The sequence below is a fragment of the Xenopus tropicalis genome, chromosome 7 (assembly GCF_000004195.4).
Source record: "Xenopus tropicalis strain Nigerian chromosome 7, UCB_Xtro_10.0, whole genome shotgun sequence".
NCBI classification, from domain to species: domain Eukaryota; kingdom Metazoa; phylum Chordata; class Amphibia; order Anura; family Pipidae; genus Xenopus; species Xenopus tropicalis.
Window position 1 is genome coordinate 38,877,607 of NC_030683.2, and position 19,370 is coordinate 38,896,976.

The window sequence follows — 19,370 nt, forward strand, 5'->3', positions numbered from 1 at the left end:
AAAACAGTTTCCCAAGGGGGTGAGGGCACACTCTACAAGGGCTCTGTTTCAGACAGAGCTGTCAGCGGACAGTATCTGTAAAACAGTGTCATGGAGCTCAACCAAGACATTCTTGAAACACTATCATGTGGATTGCGAACCAAATCTCACGGTTTTAGGCTCAGAAACAAAGACGTGGCTGGAGGGGAGGAGGAGGCTTATATAGAACAGGTAATAGGTTAGGAAGAGTTCTGTCATATCATTGGTTAGAGGGCGGGGAAAACCCATAGGTGTGAAGGCTGGCCATAGTAACCAGGAAAGGAAAATTTTGGTATTGATTTAAATTTTCCCTTATATATATATGCCAAATATATACAAAATATCCAAAAAGTCTGTTACATAGAGCTGGATATGTTGGTACTGACCACAATTTAACAGGGCTACACCTTGTATTGTTTGGGAGTAGGGACTGCTGGTAGTTTTGTTTTAGTTGGTCACTACACATTGATTTAATTGACCTAATTTGCAGTTAGGTGACGTATTAGAGTCCTTTCTTTGGTTACTTGGCTACTAGAATAACCTGTGTCACATTAAGCTCCCAGAGTTTGCATTCTCAAAGAGCCATACCCAATTACTACTTAACCATTCCAACTAAAGCAAATGCTCTTTCATAAATAGGTACACCAGCGGGTTTACATACAGAATTTACAGCAACAGGGAACCTCTGAATTATTTTAAATCTTAGAGCTTTATAAATATTCGAATAATGCTCTTTTTACCCACTTTTGCATTACATTTTTTTTTACAGTAAAATGAATTACATGTACCTATTAACATGTCCCAAAGATTATGGATCATATTTTAGAAAAAGAGAGTTTCGGTTTTCAAGAAAACGCCACTACTAATTAAAATAAATAGTCCACTGCTGTCTATTTTTTCTGTTTTTTTTATAATGTGACACAGCTCCATAGCTACTATGGTGTAATGTGTAAGGTTTGCCACACAATTCCCCTACAGTTCCACTATATTCTGTAAATTTGGAGAGGGAAGGGGATCTAGGATCTGGGGAGACAGAGGCCCTTGATAAGCATGGAACAGCAGGTAGTACAATCACACAACAAAGACACAAAAGTACTTATTATTGTTTATAAAAAGGAACACACACAAGTTTCATTACTTTTACCTTACATTTAATGAGCTGGCTCAAGCAAAGAAAAGATAATCATTATATAAGCAAACAGAGAGCAAATAATGCTGATAATTTACAGAAATCTCAAATTCAGATAGTTAACTAGAAGATGCTGGGAGTAGTAATTCCACCACAGCTAAGGGCTCTGGCACACGGGTAGATTAGTCGCCCGCGACAAATCTCCCTGTTCGCGGGCGACTAATCTCCCCGAGTTGCCATCAGTTGCCATCCCACCAGCGACAATGTAAGTCGCCGGTGGGATGGCACATGCTGCGCAGACGATTTTGGCAAATCGCCGAAGTTGCCTCGCAAGGCATTTTCAGCGATTTGCCGAAATCGCGCCACCGCGTGTGCCATCCCACCAGCGACTTACATTGTCACCGGTGGGATGGCAATTCGGGGAGATTAGTCGCCCACAAACAGGGAGATTTGTCGCGGGCGACTAATCTACCCGTGTGCCAGAGCCCTAAAAGGGCTGAGAGTTGGACACATACAAAGTATATAAACTGCCGCTGTGCAACTAGATTTCATGGGCTGGAAACCATTCTACTGACCAGTTTCTTCTTATAGACAGAGGTTGGCCTGAGCATATTAAAAGCGCTTAATATTAATATGCCTTATATGATTGTATCTTGTTCTCTGTTACAGTGGTAAAAAAAAACTCTAATAAACCAAAAGCAGCAGAACAAAACAGTACCAAGTATGTTGTCTTTAAAAAGAACAGTCAAATTGTAATTCATATTTCTTTACTGAAAGCAGTGTTCTATTGGTGCAAATTTGTTTTTGTAGCCTTCACTTCCTGCTCTGTGGAATATAAAGCTTCTAATGGTGCACAAGTGTAAGGCTATTTAACCCTTTCCAAGCTAATCAATATATTTCATAGCTTTCAGAAATAGTTTTCATGCCAAGACATGAAATCAAACTTTCCTATTTGAAGGATCAACAAACAGAAACTGTAATAGAGCAGCAGTCAAATCATAGGTAAAGACATGATCGCGTATGTGCGCAGAAAGCCAGGGTGATGGACCTGGAACCCTTCCACTTGCTGCGAGCTGCAACCTTAGCTGGAGGGTGGCAAGCGGTCTGATCCTGGCAGGGGATATGGACAAATTGGTGCTTGGTAGTTTTAGTAATCTGTTTATCTTGAAATCCGTGGCCTTAAATCTCAAGGATTTCATTTAAATTCTTCTTGTCAAATCTCTTCATGTTAACCCTTTTCTTTCCAGGCGCCTGGTTGTTAGTTGCCTTCTCATTGGACGCCTTCAGCTCTTGTAAACGTTGAGAAGAAATTACTGGACTCACATCAGTTTCCCCACCAGATCCTACATCTGTCTCATAGCCTGACCCAGACGCATCTGTACTAAGTAATTCACTGTCAAAAGGAAGGTCGTATGGGAGAGATATAATCCTAGAGAGAAAGCACAGAAAGCATAATTAATAATAAAAACCAGTACAGATGTAAAGGGAAACTATAAAGTACAACTTGGTTTAAAGGAAAGAGGTGCTTGTGACATTGAAAATAAATATGTAAAACTGTCACTGTGTATGAAATATATAAAAGATGGAGGTCGCTACAATGGTGCCTGTAGTTGGGCCTGTGCATAGGAGGAGGCAGAGTGCAGTAAGGAATGCAGTAAATCTGTGAGCCATCTATGTACAGGAATTATAGTGCAAACTCAGCACTTTATTGAACAATAGTTATGTCAAAACTTAAATAAGTAGTGCCTACAAGTAGCATGATTCTATCATAAATATATTAAATAATAATTAGGAATGAATGGAAGTGGTGGCCACACTCTCAAAAAGTTGTGCAGTATGCAGTGGTTCCCCTACAACTATGGTCCAAACTTCTATTCCATGTAATGTGGTTTGTTATCTGACTTTATAGGCAGAAATAACTGTGCAAAAGGAATAAAAGAATGTATCATAGAGTAAATACAGTATTACTTAGCATAGTGGCTGCTGGGACCTTTTAGTATGTTATAATATGGCCTACTATTAGCAATGTTTCCATTGGTCTTCTAATTTCTTGAACTATTTTCATTTTTCTTCTGACTCTTTACAGCTTTCAAATGGGAGTCATTGATCACAGCAGCCAAAAGACTATTGCTCTGCAGTCTATAGTTTTATTGTTATTGTTACTGTTTATTACTTATTACTTTATATTCTTGCCTCTCTTTTAAACCACTGCCTGGCTGCAAGGTTAAATTGAACCCTAGCAACTTTGGATGATTTAGAGATAAACATACCTTCCCACCGGTCATTATTGCCAGTGGTAAGGCATTAGTTGTCCACAGTAGCAGAGATACAGTATATTGTGGGTGACTTATCTCACAGTGAGTCATTAGCCCAAGGCTTGAGAACTGACTCTTTTGATATTGGCTTTGAGGAAGTAAATAGAGTTATGATCAGCCCCAAGTGATGTATGATTGCTACAGGGATGTATGATTGCTATAGGGATATATGTTCTATTTCAGCTCAATGTATGTTAGCTGTGAAGATTTGTGGTGCAAAAATCTAAAAAAAATATCTAAAAAAAATCTACCGCAAACATTTGTACCTTCATGGAGACTTTGACCAATCGCTCCCCCCCCCCCCCCAAACATAATCTCTTGGTAACCGCATAATATCACCTTCTAAAGCCTGAAGAACAATAAGAATGTCTAGTGCTGCCTATACCAGGACGAGGGCAACATTTGGACACAAGAGGCATGGGGCTTCATTATCATCTAACCTAAATATCCCTGAGCTGGAAGAGTAAACCTTTTGCATAATCTGTATCATTTATAGCCTAAGTACTGTACTTGGTATTTGCTGTTCTGTAAATGCAGCCAACTTGCATCAATGCATCACTGCAAAATGATATTTTTAAAAGCTCAACAATATCAGATGATCTTGTATTCCTAATGTGAATTTAACAAATGCAAGGACCTATATATAAACATATTCTGTTTCTCAAAATGATGCAGCTTTTATAAGTGCAAACTCAGCATACATTCCTCATATATTATTACAAAGGAGTAGCACCGTCCAGGGTCCCTTAAAGCTACAGGTATGGGACCTGTTATCCAGAATGCTCGTGACCTGAGGTTTTCCGGATAAGGGATCTTTCCGTAATTTGGACCTCCATAACTTAAGTCTGCTAAAAATCATTTAAATATTGAATAAACCCAATAGGATTGTTTTGCATCCAATAAAGATTAATTATATCTTAGTTGGGATCAAGTACAAGGTATTTTTTTATTATTACAGACAAAAATTAGAATTATTTGCTTATAATGGAGTCTATGGGAGATGGCCTTTCTGTAATTTGGAACTTTCAGGATAATGGGTTTCTGGATAAGGGATCCCATACCTGTACTTGATCAAGGGCAAAGATCACATTTGTGGGCCCCAAATATATGTATATATATATATATATATATATATATATAATGTTATGCTGCATTTTATGCTGCACGTTTAGTAAGGAAACCACCTGGATGCATGAAACATTCAAAGTGGTGCCTGTACCCCAGCAAAAATTGACTGTTTAATAGTTCTATTAAAGGAATTTAATTTAATTAGTTTCCTTAAAATGTTGTAGGGACAAAAAGGCTGCCAGGCCTGATTGGGTGCCTAATTTTCCTACGCCAGGGAGAGGATCCAACCCACAGACCTACTTAACATGTGCTCAGTGCTGAGAACTGTGTTTCTTTTACTTACTGTGCTTTAGATGTCTTCAGCTTTGTATTGCTCAACAATGCCTTATTCTCCACACAGTTTTTGTCTCCTGGTTGGCATTTCCCTTTAGTCTTTCTCTCTTTCTTCACAGAAGCACCTAGAATAATGTGCATGCACACATAAATGCTTCATAATGCTCATTTGCTCAGTAATCTCATTATAGGTCAAGGATGAATATTACTTTCCAATGACAATTCTCAGCATTTCCAGATAACTAATGACTATAATACAGGATGTTGCAATAAGCAGAGGTTGGCTTAGTATTGGTATAGTGAAACAGAATTTCCGTAGTGTCATGTCGTGCAACTGCCACAGACCACCACCTGATCTATTATCGGCACTATACTTGCTGCTTTGTCTGCTTTATCATTGTGCACATGATGAAAATCTCTAATTCCTACATGTTTCTATGAACATAGTATCAGTAGATTTCAGCATCTGATCAACAGTTCATTTTTATTTCCCATTTATCAACACTTTCCGGACCTGGCTGCCGAATGTGTCAATTTGAGACAGGATGCTGATTTAGCTACTCTTGGCCAAGCTGGCAACTCATTGGCCCCCGTACCGGCTCAGAATGGTCATATCCTTGATTGATATTTGAACCTCATTCAGATATTACTGGGGCAGGGCATAAAATCCTATGATCACATCAAATATAAAAAATGTAAAAAACACAAACATTTCTGTTCTGTTCAAACAATAACCATTCATGAAATTCATCCATTTGATCCTTGATTTCTAACTAGTTATAGGAATGAAGATTAGTGGTGTCTTTAAATACAGTAACACCAATCATCATATAAAGGGATAACTGATTCATTTTACAAAACACAACCCCCAGGGTCTGGCTTCTTGGGAATAACAATTCATTGTGCGCAGCTCCTAGAACTCACTCAGTACGGCCACGAATTCTGCTTTCTGCGCACTTGTATAGGGGAATGTGGGATAAAATGTGACTTCCTAAGCCTTCTACGCAAGTCAGGCCTGAAAGTTCAGATCCAAAAACTCTTAAATGAAAGTGTTAATGTTTGATAGTATAAGAACATATATTAAGCATGCTTTCTTAAAATTGCATTTGTTTAGTATAATGTATAATTTCATAGGGGCAACCAGGTAGGGCATTAGGGTAGCAGATAACAGTCTAGTAAGAATTTAAATAGTGGCAAGCTCAGTAGATTCATTCACATACTGTATCTTTGATAAAATAGGTCTATTGTGGTCGAGAGATATTTTATTTAAAGCTGATAAGAGACAATTAAAAGCTAAAAGCAATGTAACATATTAAATAAATTGATGTTACTGGCCTTTTAGGAACATTTGTCGCAAGATGTAAGAGTAATGAGTACATGGTGTCCAAAAGGTTTTGACAAAACTAGAAAAAGTCAAGCTATATTCTTTCACATGCGTCATCAGTTGAGTCAGCTTTCCGCTGTTCTCCCCCACAGAAACTAATGCTTAAACTTAAAGCAATATCATAGCAAGCAAGCATGCATTTATATATATTCACTGTTTATTTGTTCTCCCTTGAAAAAGGTCACGCAATGTGACCGAAACGTTGGGATACTAAAATAATTTCTTTTTGATACAAGCTGTGTCAGTGCGATACTTTTTAAAAAATATTTTATATATATATATAATAGTGTGAGACGATGTTTAACAGTGAATGTTTTCTCTGTTTAAATGATTTTATATAAAATTATAGTTAAAATGTTAGGAAGGTCTCTCTGGCCAAGTTTATGTAAATGAAGAACAGAGTGCCGCACACACAGGGACAAAAGATTTTTTGTTCTTTTTTAAAGTCCCTGTGTGTGCGGCACTCTGTTCTTCATATATATATATATATATATAACATGAAATAATCTGTGGCCGGCACACCCGTAAAATTCAAAAAAATCTTTTTATTGAAGACTCATTGTTCAGAACCAACGTTTCGGTCCTCATTAGGACCTTTATCAGGACTGATATATATATATATATATGAATAGTTTTTATTATTTAACAAAAATTATATAATGTTTACTTTGCCCAGTACAACCAAGGCATAATATATCACAAAATGAGTGGGATCCCATGGTAAAGCCAGTAGTGGTAAGAAAATCATTAACACAGAATTGATTTGTCTCAGAGTGAATGACAAGCTGATCTCACCTTCAGCGAGAGCTCCAATAAAGATGACCATTAAGGCTCCCAGGAAGATGTACTTGATAGAGGCACCTTTCATGATGCTGGAGCTGCCGATGTAGTCTTCTAGATAAGAAACAGTAATGTCACAAGCAAGTTCCTCTGCCGAATTTATTTTCTGACAGCAAGCACCAACCCACAGTTTGTCATAACTTCCTGCATGAACGTGTGAAACTGAGCAATGTACACACCTAAGGTGCAAACTTGGAGGAAACAAGTTTAGAGAAATAACACAAACGGCTCTCTGTTTTGTTTGTTTCCTATATTTATCATGTGTGCGAATGACAAACCTATGAGCAGTTCCTTTATCCTTGGTTATAACCCTGGGACAGTGTAGTTAAGCCAGAGCAGAGAATGCACAGAATTCTCTCTTTTTAAAATATGAATCTACGTAAAGATTTACCTATAAGTCACGTTGATCATTTTTCACTGATAGGGCTGTTTTTGTAAGTAATTGTTACTTGAAGTCCCTAAACCTGACTGTTTTGCCAACCTGACTGTCCCTTCTCAGCCTGTCAGTTATAGCTTCTAATGGTAACGGCCTACTGCTGCACAAATATGGCCGCCCCCTCATAGAGGAACATGGGGGATCAGATAGGTAATGTAAAAGCCTCAGGAAATACATTTATGGCAAAATTATAAAGCTCCTGCAAAGACAATGTTATGAAAGATGTAAAAAAAGGGTTTAATTTCTGGTGTCAGTATCACTTTAAGATCAAAAGGCCGCTGGGGGGCCCAGATGTACTGGAGGCTGGTGGGGTGGTACACAGTTTCAGTATAACTTTTGCAGATCATTTTCTAAAGATTTCAGAAATTTAAAAGGACCTGGATAAGATTTCTTGTAGTCCAGTAACCAGTTATGCCATAGATAAGGGTGAGTTCTTCTGGCACATATATTTTGGGACCTCAGTTTTCTCTATGCTATTAGTAAATACAGCCAAATACAGTAGCTACAGAGAAACCTCCTTATACAGACATAACATATAGATATAAAGCACATTACAGCCATTTTATACTGCAATAGAAACAAGAGATGCAGGCGACTTGGAGCTCCATCACTTTCAGGATTAAATTGCTACTCAGACAGACCCTTACTTTGCCATGGTGTAAATATCTGCTGGTGTCATTTTAGTGGGACAAAGTCCTTGTAGTAATATTTATCATTATTTGATTTTTCTCATCAGTTCAAGATATTGACACGCTTCGGAGGGGATGGGTTACTTGGAAAGCAGCAATGAATAAGAACCATATTACAATGCTATGTGCGTAGCATAAGGTGTGTGAATACCTTCTATTTTAAAAAGACTCTCAGTGCAGCTGTATGGGGTACAGCCGAACAGCACTGAGGAGCTAGCTGGAATTAGGCACAAGGCATGTAACAGTGACATACACAACTAGCCCATTGGCCAGGCAGTGCTGTGGACAAATATACACGGCACTGAGGCAACAATGTCTACTCCAGCAGGTCAGTACAATCTTATCCAGGAGCAGATTACATGTTTACCATGTAAAAACATGCTCAGCCACTCTGTATTGTGAAAATATGTAAAGTCAGAAAGGGAATACAATAACAAATTCTTGTTTAATGTTACAGTTCAGTGGCTGAATTCAAGCTTATCTATATGCTATGAAAACAAACGTTTGTTGCTTTCAGGAATACTCATGCAATGCATACACTGGGAGCTAATTATAGACTTAATGCATTGATAGTAAAAAAAAAAAACATATGTCAGTTGTCTTTTACAAAAGGCCTGAGACAACTCATTAAAGGAACACTAACACCAAAAAATGAGACTGTGTTAAAGTAATTAATAATGTGTTAAAGTAATTAATAATGAATATGAATAATAAATAAATGTACTATTGCCCTGCACTTGTAAGGGCCATGGCAGACGGGGAGATTAGTCGCCCGCGACAAATAATATATTAATAATATCCCCGAAATGCCATCCCACCGGCTAGAATGTCAAACGCCCGTAAGGACTGTCTGGGTCAAACAGAGATTGACACGGCGATCGGCCAATCGGCAATCGCTGTGTCATAACTCCACCCCGGAATGTCATTGTCGCAGAAAAAAGCATAATATAGAAAATCATATTTTTTTTTATAAAAATGGTGATTCATTTTTCATTAAATATGTTGGAGAAAGGCTAATAGAGAATTTTTGTCATTTCTTGACAATATATCAATAACAGTATCCCTTAAGGGAGAGGAAAGTTACAATCACTGGGGGGTGCCAAAATGTTATGCACCCCCAGTGATTGTAATCTGAAACCCCCGACCAGCGCTGCTCTAAGGTGCAAACTGCACCAGCCCGGGGTAGTAGATCCTCTTCCTTCTTCTGTCTTTGTGCCGCTTGCATATGCACTGAAGAGTGAAAAGCAAAACTTTAACAAGAAAGTAACAATTTTCTCCCTACTGTGTATGCACCGCCCTGAGATTCAAAAGAATGAAGACAGACGGAAGAGTCTCAAATAACGGGAAATAACGGGAAGGCCATCTCCTGTAGGGTCAGTTTTTCTCTATATGGTCTGGTTCTGGCTTGTGAATTGATGAAACTAGATCCGCATAGTGACTGTATCAGTGATATAAAATCCTGCATTCCAACAAAAACTTCACATCCAGAGTCTAATCATATGCATTTTTTCCTATTTAAAGTATTATTTATATAAGTTGTAAATGTAAAACATATTTGACTGAAATATTTTTAATACCTCCTGTACCCCCATGTATTGTTACTGACTGTGCATTTCACACATGCTGACTGCCATCCTCCTACAAAGTTTTTTTTTTTTTTTTTTTTTAATGCTCAAATGATTCTAAATAAATAATATTATCTTAACCTGTTAACTGTTTGTGGTTTAATAAAGTCATTAACATCTATACTGTTTATCCAGGTATTAATGCACTCAGAGATGTCAGCCCTTGTGTTGCAATTGGTTACAAATAGCTTATTAATCTTGTTGTTGAACTGTAACAATATATTTTTTTTTACTTTGGTTCCATGGACATTTAGAAAAATAATTGGGCACTTTCACACTAGTGCTGCTAGAAAAACTTTGCTAGGAAAAGTACGCTGATAAAAATCTGTGACGAAAATTCGCCAGCATTCCTCACAATTTACCATCTGACGTAGTTGTACGAAGTGTGCCGAAGTTTCCCTGGATGAAAGTTTGCACCTTAATAAATGTGCCCCATTGTGGTGCACAGCGGTGTCAGACTCACATAATTCCTCTGTCAGGGCCAGAACTAGGAGTAGGCAAAAGAGGCACTTGCCTAGGGTGCAATGATGGGGGCCCCAGGCAGGTACCTCTCCTGTCTACCAGTAGTCCACGCACCCTTGTCTTTGCCCCTGCCACTTGTCATTGCGCAAAATGCACCCCCCATCTGCAACGGCATTGTGCACACACACGATAGGGGAAGGGTTAGGGTTGCGACATGTCTGGTTATGACCCGGACAGCCCGTTTTTGTAAAGGCTGTCTGGGTCAAACAGAGATTGACATGGGGATCAGCCAATCGGCAATCGCTGTGTCATAGCTCCACCCTGGGATGTCACTGCCCACCTCTTCCCTGCCTCATGGTATAACCACCAGAAAAGAAAGGCAGGAATGGTGGCAACCCTAGGAATGGTGCAGGGGCAAGATGGCTGATTGCCTAGGGTGCTTGGTTGGCTTGGCCCATCCCTGTCCTCTGTTTTACTGTATGTGCCACTCATATTTAAGTTCTCTTTATGCTGTGTGCTGGAGTTCCTCATACTTTGCAGTACATGCACAGAGTAATAGCAACATGTAGAAATCTAATGCCAAGTCAACCACAAGCAACTGCAACCGTTATCAGCAGCAGATAAGTCAAACTGTCAGACCCAGAAAGATGTTACAAGAAGGAACACAAAATTTGTGTCATTGAAATCTGGCTCATGTATGGCCTATGCGTGGTCTGAAATACCGCTATGTTTGGCATGGGGGGCAATAGGTTATCCCCCTATTTAAAGGACAAAGAATGGGTGCTATCCTAAAAGATAATGTGTGTCTAGGAAATTTTCAAGTTTAGTTTTGACCTGGTTATATTACCAAAGAAATGGTTTATTATCAAATTTATTTCAGTGATAGTATTCACAAATAAAAGTGCTCACCTGTACAGGTTTACTCAGGCTCAATCCAGACCCCTGCGCCGCCCAAGGTGGCTGTTCCCATGCTGCCCATCTCCCCCCCCCATGCTTAACTTTTCATCTTTGGAGGGGGACAAGGAGGGGCCGCAAGAATCTGAATTTCGGTTCTTAAAGTTTCCAGGAGAGGATTTTTTGCCACCTCTGCTAACCCACTGGGTGCTGCCACCTGAGACAAGACTTGCCTCATGGCAGCAGCACCCCTAGGTATACTTAGCCAATGATATACTGAATATACAATATACTAAACCGACACCATTTGGGTTTATTGTTGGATAGTCTAATTTAAATTATTTAAATAATTTTCATAATTTCTATCTTTTATATACATAGATTTGGCAAATATTAAGATAGTTACCCCAGCAGGGCTTACTGGCAACCCTACCATACACTTGCACAAAAACCCCACTAGGTTAACTGCATTCAGAGTGATTTAAGCTTACAAATATCTTTCTACAGTGGCAGAAACAGGGAGTGTAAATCCCACACAAACACAGGGAGCACATTCAAAGTATTCTTGCAGTGGGCCCCCTGTAATTCTGCTACTGACTCCAGATGCAGAAGTATTTGCAGTTCTGAGGAACACAGACTTATCTAAAGTATTACATATTACTGTGTGGGTCCTGTTACAGGAAGATGAAATACTTACAAGCAACTGAAATTCTATTATCTAATGAAATCTTGTGAAAATGATAACACTAAACGGATGTCATTTTGTTTAGATAGTTAACAGCCATCTGATAAAACTATGTGTAAGTGAAATATTGCACATAAACAGAGCATCCAGTGCAAGATAGCAACCCTAGCAACCCCTATAAGTGAAATTGGCCTCTCTGGCTTATGCACATAGGGAATGTGAGGCCATGGAACTGGGCTGGGTTTTATGTGCCTCTTGGTAAGCAGAGCTTCAGGAGCTATTGCCCTTGTGCAGGCAAGGGTAACTGCACACGGGTGTATTGTCAGCCTGAGGATAAGCACAGACTGACAATCTGCCTGTATGGTTAAAAAAAATATTTTCATTGTGCCTTTACCAGGCATTGAATCTGCCCAGGTGCAGGTATATGCAGCCCGCCAACAAACACGAGACTTGGTTTGTGGATAGTGGATCCTATACCTGTTCAAGAATGTCCTGGAGTTACAGAGAAGAACAGACACTGAAAAGAGTTTTAAACATGCTTACTACCCCCCCCCCCCCCAACTTATCCATCGACAAATAAGGTGTTCGGGATGATCAGCAAAATATTGCACTTATTTGTGGAACACGTTACCTCTACATGGTCTAATAAAGTCTTTCCAGGGGCAACCCATGCACTAAAATAAATATTAAGACAAGGCCTAGACCAGGGGTAGGGAACCTATGGCTCGGGAGCCAGATGTGGCTCTTTTGATGGCTGCATCTGGCTCGCTGCCAAATCTTTAATAAAAAAAATAATGGGGGGCGTGGCCTGCACTCGGCAGATAGAAGACATGTTCTAAGCCTTAGAACATGTCTTCTATCTGCCCAGCGCAGGTCACGCCCTCCTCTGCATCGCATCCGCATCTGGCATCCTTGGGACCCACCCGACCTTACCCTGCAGCATCCGCGGCCAAACATATTGTATGGCTCTCACGGAATTATATTTTATAATATGTGGTGTTTATGGCTCTCTCAGCCAAAAAGATTCCCGACCCCTGGCCTAGACCAACGTTTCCCTTCCTAGGATTATAAAATAGTACTAGCACATTTATGTAATAATCCATACGAACGATGTAAATGTTCTTCTTTTGTTGTCTGAATGCCAGATTTTATGCCATTATTTTACATAAGTTCCAGTGGAAGAAAAAATGCATGAAAAAATTACGAAGTTCTTTAAACGTTGGGAAAACCTCTCCGACTTCTGATCGTTCTGTGCATGATTTTGGGAGCCTCCCATAGGGCTCAATGGCACTCTGCAGCTCCAACCTGGCCCAAGGAAAGTCTCCCATAGGGCTCAATGGCACTCTGCAGCTCCAACCTGGCCCAAGGAAAGCCTCCCATAGGGCTCAATGGCACTCTGCAGCTCCAACCTGGCCCAAGGAAAGTCTCCCATAGGGCTCAATGGCACTCTGCAGCTCCAACCTGGCCCAAGGAAAGTCTCCCATAGGACTCAATGGCACTCTGCAGCTCCAACCCGGCCCAAGGAAAGTCTCCCATAGGGCTCAATGGCACTCTGCAGCTCCAACCCGGCCCAAGGAAAGTCTCCCATAGGGCTCAATGGCACTCTGCAGCTCCAACCCGGCCCAAGGAAAGTCTCCCATAGGGCTCAATGGCACTCTGCAGCTCCAACCCGGCCCAAGGAAAGTCTCCCATAGGGCTCAATGGCACTCTGCAGCTCCAACCCGGCCAAAGGAAAGTCTCCCATAGGGCTCAATGGCACTCTGCAGCTCCAACCTGGCCCAAGGAAAGTCTCCCATAGGGCTCAATGGCACTTTGCAGCTCCAACCCGGCCCAAGGAAAGTCTCCCATAGGGTTCAATGGCACTCTGCAGCTCCAACCCGGCCCAAGGAAGGTCTCCCATAGGGCTCAATGGCACTCCGCAGCTCCAACCTGGCCCAAGAAAAGTCTCCCATAGGGCTCAATGGCACTCTGCAGCTCCAACCTGGCCCAAGGAAAGTCTCCCATAGGGTTCAATGGCACTCTGCAGCTCCAACCCGGCCCAAGGAAAGTCTCCCATAGGGCTCAATGGCACTCTGCAGCTCCAACCCGGCCCAAGGAAAGTCTCCCATAGGGCTCAATGGCACTCTGCAGCTCCAACCTGGCCCAAGGAAAGCCTCCCATAGGGCTCAATGGCACTCTGCAGCTCCAACCCGGCCCAAGGAAAGTCTCCCATAGGGCTCAATGGCACTCTGCAGCTCCAACCTGGCCCAAGGAAAGTCTCCCATAGGGCTCAATGGCACTCTGCAGCTCCAACCTGGCCCAAGGAAAGTCTCCCATAGGGTTCAATGGCACTCTGCAGCTCCAACCCGGCCCAAGGAAAGTCTCCCATAGGGCTCAATGGCACTCTGCAGCTCCAACCTGGCCCAAGGAAAGTCTCCCATAGGGTTCAATGGCACTCTGCAGCTCCAACCCGGCCAAGGAAAGTCTCCCATAGGGCTCAATGGCACTCTGCAGCTCCAACCTGGCCCAAGGAAAGTCTCCCATAGGGCTCAATGGCACTCTGCAGCTCCAACCTGGCCCAAGGAAAGTCTCCCATAGGGCTCAATGGCACTCTGCAGCTCCAACCTGACCCAAGGAAAGTCACAATACCGAAGATTGAATGGCTCCGAAACTTTCGTACTCGGCGCGGCAATACGATTTTGTCGTGTAATTTTTAGCGCACAGCACGAAAAGTTGCGCAAATTTGTGTAAAAATCGCTGAAAATACGCAAGGTACAAAAAGGTCGGATTCGGACCGATCGTACTTTAATACATCTGCAACCTTAAAGTATGGAGATACAATTTATGAAAAGATCCTGTATCTGGGAAATCCCAGGTCCCAAGCATTCTGGATACCAGGTCCCATACCAGTACTATTATATGTGAAAATCTAAGAATATTTTTCAGTGCCTTACTGGCCTTTCCCTGCATCCCTCTGGTACCTCAGGTCCATTGTCTCCCCCACAGGCTGACGTGTGTTTGTCAAGCTACGAGCTGCTGTTTATTTTTGGGGCCCCCAGCAGCTGGTCTGAGGCACTGCAATGAAATATAAATCATGCTACTGTTAAACTGAATGCATTTTCCATGTATGTATATTACCACTCAAAAGTTCTTCTTTCTCCCTTTAAGATAAAATGTATTACCCTTACTTATTACCCTGGTATTTGTGCGAACTTGTGATAAGATATTTCTTTTATTTACCAAAACATTGCAGTCTTTTCTAAATGTATTTTACAACAGACATACAATCTGCATTTCCTTTAATTACCACATCCTCTGCTATTCACAGGCATCATTTTCCAAATATACACATACATTTCAATTAATATATTCTTACTCTACCCCCCAGTGGAAAAAAAAATCACTCTTTTATGTATTTGTTTTGCTTGTAAGGGGGCTTAGGGTATTTCAAGAAAAATGATATAAATAGAAATTGGAAATGATCAAAATGTTCAACGCCAGCTCTGTCAGTTCTTGTCACAGATGCACCACAACAGTATGGGCAGGAAAATATGACTCTCTGCAAAATGCTATAAGGGTATGAATCAGTCTGTTTGGTGATGTTCCATTCTGTCTCTAGATTTCTACAGAGCTGCAATATGTTGCCATCCCGGCATATTTAAGATATTTATTAGACTTAATTTTTAAACCTGCCAATCGCAGATATTTGCCTTCAGCTACAAGGGGTGGCCTAATACCATTTCCATAACAAATAACCCTTTGTAAAGATTATTTATGTACCTTCACATGACCAGGGGTGTAAAAATATCGCAAAATGACTGCCAGGGTTTCAGGGGTTTAGGGGCCCTGACTGAGCAGTTTCAGTTCATTATAAGCACTTTACAGAGATTATACATCATTCACATCAGTCCCCTGCCCCAGTGGTACTTACAGTCTATGGTCCCTATCATATTCATACACACTAGGAGCAATAACATCAGGAGCCAACTAACCTGCCTGTATGTTAAAGTGTGGGAGGAAACCAAAGTACCCAGGGCAAATCCATGCAGACACAGCGAGAATACACTTGCAGATAGTGCCTGAGCTACGCACAAGCTCAGGAACCCAGTGAGTGTATTAAACTAATTAGAATAAACAGTAAAATTATGAAGCAATGGAAAAGTCATGATTTACAAAAAAAAATATTTATAGGTCCTGTTTATCATTTACATCAGTTCCTGTCCCTTCCCTGTGTATGTTTCTGAGTCAACCACCATGCCAATTATATTATTGTGTATTTTATTACCTAGGGCTCATCTACAAATGGCACAGAATTCCAGAGTAGTTTCAGGGAACACTATATACTAGATTAATAGAACCCACGCCTGTATAGTTATTTTGCTCAACATTAAAGACCCTAATTATGATAAATTTCTGCTACATTTATCTTTGATGAGTTAATGTTCCATGAATAGGATACTGGTGGGATAGTCATATCCTCAGAAAATGGGTACCCAACATTGGACACAAGAGATATCCAGCCGAGATATATGTGCTCCTCCTCCAAGCTCATAGACTTTTTTGTCCAACATCATCAGTTAAATGGGATCTAGATACAGACATGTGGCTGTGTATAACAAGTTGTTGCCCATGTTAGCAGTGGAAATAAAGGGAGTAATTGCATTTGTTTCATTTATAGTTTTCCTCTGCTGAGATTTCTACCCAAGATAAAATGTTAAAGCAAAACCTGACGCAGAGGACACTGAAAACGGATTATTGCATTAAATTCATTTGTGCATGTCCAATTTTATAAGCACTCAGAGTTTAGAAGCTCTCCCATGGGCAAAGACACTAAATGCACTAAATTCCATTACACAGGTAAAACACTAGTGTGTAAGGACCCTAATCTGAAGCGAACCTCTAACTTTAACTAGACCAGTCAAACCTTATTGCTTACAGGTTGCTATAGGTTACCACACTGGTATAGAATTGCAGCAAAAAGAACATTATGGTGCTTTTCTATACTATACAAGTGGGGAGAAAAAAAGCTTTGCGGTATGCCGACCACTCTGTATCCATTTGCTAGGTTCCAAAAATGATTCCAAACAAATTCCAAATGGGTGCATTCAGCAGTCTGTACTAGTTTCTATGCATGTTACAGCTCATTGGCCACTCTGGCTTTAAAATGAAGCTGCAGCTCTAGGTAAGATGATTCCTAGCACAAATACCAACTACTCTGACTAAGAAGTATTGTGTGGTAATGTAATGAAACATTAACAATATTCTATTTCCTTCTTCCTACAGAGACATGAGAAATGAAGCCAATGTAACAATTCCAGTACATGCAACTGATTTATTTTTATTGACATATCACTGTAGCAGGTCCTATATTTCTTCTAGACCCAAATGCATTTGTGATTTTTGGTATTTGATTGAATAATTGTGTCCTGAAGACTGGAACATTTAGGGACAGATTTATCAAAATGGGAATTTAGAGCTTAATACATAAAAACTCACCCATGTTCTATTCATTCCTATGGGATTTTAAGAAGTGTATTTATCAATAAGTGAAGGTTAGAACTCACCATTTGATAAATACACTTCAAAAAATCCCATAGGAAAGAATAGAACATGAATGAGTTTTTCTGTAGTGAGCTTAAGGGGACGATATGGAAAATCACGATATGGAAAAAATTTGGAGTGACCATGATAATTTCTGATGTTCTAAAATGTCACGAAAATGCTTTTATCAGTCGTACGAAAATATCGAAAACCTTTTCTGGCTTTGAAGCCTTCAATGTCTGGTTTTGGAAGCCTCCCATAGGACTCAATGGCACTCAACAGATCCAACCTGGCGAAAAGATAGTCACGATACCAAAGCTTGGTCATAGTCATTGCAAAAAGTATGATTTTTTTGTGGAAGTTAAAGAAAACCATGAAAAAGTCGTGGAATTTTAACAACATTTTCGTGGACTTTACAAAATGTTCAATAAGTTAGAAAAAATACGATTTTATCTCATTGATACTTACAATCTTACATTTTGATAAATCTGCCCCTTAGTTTTGCTTATGCTAAATGTCTTGCATACTGGCTTTATGGCGGCAAAACAAAACCCAATACCCCTAAACACTGGGCTTTGTGCCTAGGACAATCTTAAAGTAAACTGCCCTCCTAAATGCTAGAATAGCAGCTATAGTATCAAGCCTTCCTCACCTTTCAGTATGTTAGAGAATTCCCTGTTCTTAGCAACTTTTCAACTGGTCTTTATTTTTTTTGCATTTTTAAATTATTTGCTTTCCTCTTCTGACTATTTCCAGCTTTCAAAACAGGGTCACTGACCCCGGCAGCTCTTTGAGGCTATAATTTTATTGTTATTGTTACTTTTTATTCTTTCTATTCAGACCCTCTCCTATTCATATTCCAGTTTCGGATTCAAATCACTGCCTGGTTGCTAGGGTAAATTGGACCCTAGCATCCATATAGCTGCCCAAAACATAATGTACAACATATCTAACCTACTTCTTTAGTTAGGCTTCAGTTCTCCTTTAAGTGTTACTGTAATGAACATAAATTACCTATAGGGAAGGAAGTGTACAATAAACTAGGTTCATTAAATGATATTAATTTAGTATATTTGTGTGCATGCATCCAGTCTTTCTATAACAGCATTGCCTTTCTCTTGGTGCTTTACCTGTTTCCTGTGCTGCCTCTTCTCTCTGAGCAGCAGTGGAATGTACAGTAGCTGCTTATAATTGTCTTTGGCTCTTGAAAACCCCACCTCCTTCAGGTTTGTTTGCATCCTGTATCCAGGCTGAAATAACCTTCAGTGGGGTCAGTGTTGGCCAGTCGTGTTCTTCCAGCTAAAGCAGAACTACAATTTCCAGCATCCCATTACAACCAACATCCATGAGGGATGGAGGGAACACTAATATTCATGTGACAAACTACTAATTGTGTTAGGGCTTTAACAAGGGTGTTGGAATATAAGTCTATCCAGATGCATAGTAATACATTAAACTTTCTATATTGTGTTTATATGGAAGTAAAGGCATTTTTGCAAGTTTACCATGCATTTCTCTGTTTTAATCTGACATTATATACATAAAAATGCAGCATTTTGTGCTTGAAAGAAGTGGGCTAATGTTCAGCAGTTGTGAATAAATAAATACAACTACAACTCAAAAAAGAAAAAAAAACAATATTCCCCAAATCCTTTTGGAGTGTGTAGCATGGGTCACCTCACATGCAGGGCTGATTTAGTATATGGGCAAAAGGGGCAATTACCCAGGGTTCACTAGGATAGGGGGACCCACAACAACCATTTTATCTGCAATAAGTTTGGCAGACCCCTTAAAGCTCTGCAACATTACCTTGTATTATATTGGATTGTTTTCTTTATTTATATACTGCCAACAATTGTGTGTGTACAAAGGTGGGTTAGGCACTACTACCATAAATTTGTTGCAGGTGTTGGGCCCTGTCAATGTGATCTTTGCCCTGGGCCCACCAGCAGGTCTAGACTGGGATTTAGGC

The 19,370-nt window shown here is 40.2% G+C and overlaps 1 protein-coding gene across 4 annotated transcripts; it reads right to left on the reverse strand.

Annotated features, from left to right (window-relative positions):
- Window positions 1–1,152: 1,152 nt before the first annotated feature.
- On the reverse strand, window positions 1,153–18,631 carry LOC100493999. 4 transcript variants are annotated; one of them, XR_004223602.1, is made up of 5 exons: window positions 14,812–14,842; window positions 7,043–7,141; window positions 4,874–4,988; window positions 1,620–2,576; window positions 1,153–1,352 (listed from the first exon to the last, which is right to left on the reverse strand). XR_004223602.1 is itself a non-coding variant. In XM_004915903.4 (4 exons), the coding sequence occupies exons 2-4, from the start codon at window positions 7,113–7,115 to the stop codon at window positions 2,327–2,329; spliced, it is 438 nt and encodes a 145-aa protein (XP_004915960.1). In that variant the 5' UTR covers window positions 7,116–7,141; window positions 18,529–18,631; the 3' UTR covers window positions 1,570–2,326. The 4 variants fall into 4 exon arrangements, 3 of the variants coding, with proteins under 3 accessions (XP_004915960.1, XP_002936905.2, XP_004915959.1); XM_004915903.4 differs by lacking the exons at window positions 1,153–1,352; window positions 14,812–14,842 and adding an exon at window positions 18,529–18,631 and having other exon boundaries at window positions 1,570–2,576; XM_002936859.5 differs by lacking the exon at window positions 1,153–1,352 and having other exon boundaries at window positions 1,570–2,576; window positions 14,839–14,932.
- Between the last annotated feature and the right edge of the window lie 739 nt (window positions 18,632–19,370).

Bases quoted from the DNA above. Each gene is read 5' to 3' on its own strand.
- LOC100493999 (XM_004915902.4), bottom strand. The intron at 4,989-7,042 runs GTGAGATCAGCT...ACATTATTCTAG, and splicing joins TATTGGAGCTCTCGCTGAAG to GTGCTTCTGTGAAGAAAGAG. The intron at 2,577-4,873 runs GTAAGTAAAAGA...CTTTCTCTCTAG, and splicing joins CTGAAGACATCTAAAGCACA to GATTATATCTCTCCCATACG.